The 4,781-nt window shown below is 54.5% G+C and overlaps 1 protein-coding gene across 1 annotated transcript; it reads right to left on the bottom strand.

Moving 5' to 3' along the window:
• On the bottom strand, positions 348-1,948 carry LOC100522011 (apoptosis-associated speck-like protein containing a CARD). Its single transcript, XM_003124468.5, has 3 exons — positions 1,346-1,948; positions 1,056-1,115; positions 348-709 (listed from the first exon to the last, which is right to left on the bottom strand). Exons 1-3 carry the CDS (start codon positions 1,617-1,619, stop codon positions 453-455), a joined length of 591 nt encoding a protein of 196 aa, XP_003124516.1. The 5' UTR covers positions 1,620-1,948; the 3' UTR covers positions 348-452.

Genomic DNA, 4,781 nt, shown 5'->3' with positions numbered 1-4,781 from the left:
CCATGAAGAAAGAAGTGTCTGCTTCCAAATCATCTGGTAAATCTGCCTCCCCACCTCCATGGTTCCAGGCCCTTTGTGCATACTTCTGTTTTGGCTTTTGGGCCTTGGCTGCAAGGCTGACTTGTGTTCACTGTGGGTCTTGAGGGCAGAGCCTCTGGGGTGGCAGTGGAGGGGCCACCAAGTGAGGAATGAGGGAGGATTCCTCGGTGACTGGGAGAGGAAGGGTGTGGGGAGCCTGCAGGCTCGGGAACAGGCAGAGAGTAGAGCTTCCCCCGAGGCTCTGCGGCATGAGGATGTGTAGCTTAGCTCTGCATGTGCTTCCAGGCTGGAAGTAGGAAAACACCAACTCCAAGCTGGTTTTTCATATATTATGTATACAAGATCAGAGACTCCAGGTAAGTTGGCCAGAACTACCAGGGGTTGTAGGTGGGGCCGCTGCTGGGGAAGCCGAGTCAGCTCTGCTCCAGGTCGGCCACCAGGTAGGGCTGGGTGTCCTTCAGGGCCTGAAGGAGCAGGTCCTTGCAGGTCAGGTTCCAGGCCGGAGTGAAGCTGAAGAGCCTCCTCATTTTGGTGGGGTTGGTGTGCTCCGCCCGCACTGCCTGGTACTGCTCTTCCGTCAGCACCTTCCCGTACAGGGCATCCAGCAGCCCGTCCACGTCTGTGACCCTTGAGATGAGGGCTGCCCGATGCTGGTCCACGAAGTGCAGTGCTGGGGAGGTGGGGAGGGAGGAGGGGGGATGAGCTGGCATCCAGGGTGGGGGCTGGGGTCTGTCCCTCCTGAACACCTTGCTTTATCCAGAGAGGACCCTGAATCCAATCCTAAGGGCTGGGCTCAAGGTGGGCAGCCCACGGGGACTCCTCCCAGACGGGGATGAGGATGACTCAGTCTCCCTTTCTCTTCCCCACCAGGCTTGGCCCCAGGAGACCTGGGAGAAGGGTTCGCTTAGCTTTGGACTTTCCTGGTGCTCTTGGCCTTGGGACAGCAGATAGACTGTGCTGGGGTGGGGCGGGGTGGGGCGGGGCCAGGCAGGTGAGGTTGGGTGTGAAGACTTCACCTGGTTTGTTGTCTGCTTTCAGGGGAAGGGCTTTGATTCCAGCTGGCTTGGCTCCAGGGCCTGTAAGAAAATCAGTTAAGCTTGTTTCCAAGCCTTTTGGGGCCGGGGCACCTGCCAAGGTCAGTACTGAGTGTGGGCAACAGAGAAACTTTGATTGAAAGATAAGAGGAACAGGAAGCGAAAGTGCCCTAGAGGCAAACTGCTTGGGAGGAGGGTGCAGACCAGGGGATACTGGAAGAGAGGGGTGGGGTCTGGACCTCTGCAGCAGAGTGTGGAGGGGGCTTGCTCACCCTTGTGCAGGGTCTTCTGCAGCTGCTCCGCCACCTCCTTCATGCCGATGTCACGCAGCACAAGCGCTGTGAGCTCAGCGCTGTACTCCTCCAGGTAGTAGTTGACGAGCTTGTCAGTGAGGTCGATGGCATCCAGGGGCAGCAGCGTCCCCCGTGGGATGCGCCCATATCCTTCACGCAGTGGCACTGAGAGCAGCTTCATCTTAAACTTCTTGAGCTCGTCGGCTGTCAGGTTCTCCAGTGCATCCAGGATGGCGTCACGCGTGCACCCCATGGCTCAGCCGTTCACAGCGGCTGCCGCTCACCCAGGGCATCTGGTGTCTGCCAGGAAGTCTGCTCCGGGGCGGGACCTGGAACTCCCCGCCTTTTCTCACCCCTGCCTCTGCCCCCACCCATCGCTTTAGTGTAAGGCTCCTAATCACCCTGCCGCTTCCCATCCACTCTTGGCCATTTGGGGGCGCCCCGCTCATGTCCTTTGGCTGAAGGTGGGGCCCAGGAGACCTGGGTGGAAAAGGGCCGAGTGGTGCCTGCCTCTTCAGGCTTGCATTTGCCAGCACAGGTCAGGAACCCGGTTTATTGGCACACGAAGGCTTAGAATCTTGCAGCTCTAACTCAGGTCTCTTGAGTTCTGAACCTTGGCATTGTCTCACGTGTCATAGGATCTTAGAATCAGAACCGTGCATCCCAAGTTCCACATAACTGGGAGAAGTAAAGTGTAAAAAAGAGGTAGAGATGAGTGTGTGATTTATCTCCCTGAGCCTCAGGTTCCTTATCAAGTGGGGATAATATTCATCCACTTAGTAAATGGTCCCCCGTGACACGGGCTACCTGATGGCACCTGAAACCTTGCCAGACGCTTCCAGGGAGGGCCAGGATTTGGTCCCCCAGGAGCTGAATTTCTTGGGAAGTGCGAAGTGACTCTTGTAATGGCTGAGAAAATCCTCAACTGGAGGGGGAGTCGTGGATAGCTCCTCTGGGGCCAGTGGCTTGACCCCACATATGAGAAGTGATGTGGGTTGGTGCTAGAGGCCAGACTGCCTAGAATCCTGGCTCTGAGCACAGCTGGGAAGCCTGGCTGGTCCACCTGTGGACCTCCCCAGCCTTGTCTTGCACCACATCCTGGCTCCTCCCCCCAGTCTCTTGAGTTCCAACCTCACTGTCCTCTCAGTTCCCCAAATAGGCCAGGCTCCTTTGCTTCAAAGCTTTGCTCATGCTGCTCCCTCAACCTGCCGCTCTCTTCCCTCTGCCCGACAGACTGGAGACTTTAGGTCTTAAGTTAAATGTTACTTCCTCTGGGAGGCCAGGTTGAGAATCCCTTCAGTTCAAAACACCTGCTACTGATTTGTAGCCCTTGTAGTACTTAGGACAAATGGTAAATGTGTTCCTTTAGCATCAGTCTTCTCTGACAGTCTGGATATGCCTGTCCAGATCATGGTTCTAGCTGCAGGATCCAGAGTGGTACTTGGCCTGTAGTAGGTGCTCAGTTCTTGTGGGGTCAGTAATGGATGAAGGGTCTTGCGGCTCAAGAGAGATGCCAGTGTGTGCCTTACATATAAGCTCTTCAAAAAGTGGCAGTTTCTGGGAGTTCCCGTTGTGGCTCAGCAGGAATGAATCTGACTAACATCCATGAGAACACAGGTTTGGTCCCTGGCCTCAATGGATTAAGGATCTGGCATTGCCATAAGCTGTGGTGTAGGTGGCAGACGGAGCTCTGATCTTGTGTGGCTGGAGCTGCGGGGCTGTGGTGTAGGTGGCAGCTACAGCTCCGATTGGACCCCCTAGCCTGGGAACCTCCATATGCCATGGGCGTGGCCCTTAAAAAAAAGCATCTTCCAGAAGCTGAAAGACCATGGGCTTGAAGTTATGTGTACAGTCTAGTTTGGATCCTGGTTTTCCTTCCTAAGTGGGTATTGGGCAGCCTTCATTTTCTCTCTCACCTGGGTTATAACAATCACCATTCCTTCTAGTGATGTGATCCTGACATATTAGACATTTATTTATTTATTGGCATCTGCCTCCCCTGTAGAATGTGAGGTCTAGGAGGGCAGGGACCTTGTCTGGGTCAGTGCTGACTCCAGCATCAAGAGAGGGCCTGGGACCTAGTAGGTGCTCAGTGGAGATTTGCTGAACAAAAGAATGACTGAGGCTGTGTTACCTGCAATACATTGGAGGCAAGAGCTTCCAGCAGAGTAGCAGGGCCCTGCTGCCCATCCTGTGTTGGGATAGTCCTGTGTGTTGACATCCTCACCATGGGTGGTGCTTGCGGTCCAGCAGCCAGTGTTCCCTGGGCTCATGGCTGTTGCGGTGCCTCTGGTCCTTGCAGAATCTCTGTTTGTGCACTGTGCTAGAAGGCTTCATCTTCCTAGCCCACATACCCACATCCTGTCCCTCCCCTGCTTGGAAACTTGTGACCCCTCAGTGCCTCAGAATCAAGTCAAAGCTCCCTGGCTTGGCCTTCAAGGCCGTTGCCAGCTTCCTCTGCAGCACCCTCTGCCCCACTGGCCTCTGGGCTCTTGCACATGCGGAGCTGCTCTCTGCTTGACCTGTCATTCCTCCTGGTCTGCTTGGTGAGTTCCTGCCTGTCCTCCAGAGTGCATCAGGGGTCACTTTTTTCCTTTTCTTTTTTTTTTTTAGGCCTACACCCATGGCATATGGATGTTCCCAGGCTTGTGGCCGGCCTACACCACAGACAGCAATGTGGGATCGGAGCCGTGTCTGCGACCTACACCACAGCTCATGGCAACGCTGGATCCTTAACCCACTGAGTGAGGCTGGGAAACAACCCCGCATCCTCATGGATGCTAGTCAGGCTCACTAACCACTGAGCCATGATGGGAACTCCAAGGGTCGCTTTTTTTAAGAAATTAACAACTGAGCCCCTATAGATGGACCGTGATCCTTCACATGCATTATTTCTAAGCCTTAAAACAGTCCTTGTGGGATGGGGAATTTTAGCCCTGTTTTACAAGTGAGAAGGTTGAGGCTCAGGTTGAAGGACTCGCCCAAGGTCATGTAGCTGAGGGAAAATACAGCTTGTCTGGCTAGCTTCTGAGTCTGGCCTCTGCTCGTCCCTGCTGACTTTTCTGTCCTGTGCAAGGTGAATTATTCTTTGGCCATGTCCACTGGATGCCCCCATGATGCCTCGATCACAGCGTTTATCATACGGTGTGTCTGTTCACTCTGCCTTCCCCACCAGACTGCGGGCTCCTGGAGGGCCCTTTTAGATCCACAGCACCTGGGACAGGGCTGGGCACAGATCCAGCCTCGATCAGCCCTTATGCAATGACAGTAGACTCCTAGAGCCATAGAAACCTGCTCATTTCACTTTTATTAGGACCTTAGACGCTTTGGGTGTTCGATCCATGGAATTTAAAAAACAGTCACCTGATTCGGCTCTACAAGGAGCAGGGATTTCCTTGGCCATTCATATGGCCAT

Source organism: Sus scrofa, chromosome 3, assembly GCF_000003025.6.
Source record: "Sus scrofa isolate TJ Tabasco breed Duroc chromosome 3, Sscrofa11.1, whole genome shotgun sequence".
Taxonomy (NCBI): Eukaryota; Metazoa; Chordata; class Mammalia; order Artiodactyla; family Suidae; genus Sus; species Sus scrofa.
Note: the sequence above shows the minus strand (reverse complement) of the source record. Positions and strands in the feature narration are given on the sequence as shown.

What these genes read in the sequence shown, in the direction of transcription:
- LOC100522011 (XM_003124468.5), bottom strand. Translation starts at nt 1,619, where the DNA reads ATGGGGTGCACGCGTGACGCCATCCTGGATGCACTGGAGAACCTGACA. An exon ending in GCAGAAGACCCTGCACAAGG is followed by an intron (nt 1,116 to 1,345) that starts GTGAGCAAGCCC and finishes ATTTTCTTACAG; the next exon opens with GCCCTGGAGCCAAGCCAGCT. An exon ending in GAAAGCAGACAACAAACCAG is followed by an intron (nt 710 to 1,055) that starts GTGAAGTCTTCA and finishes CCACCTCCCCAG; the next exon opens with CACTGCACTTCGTGGACCAG.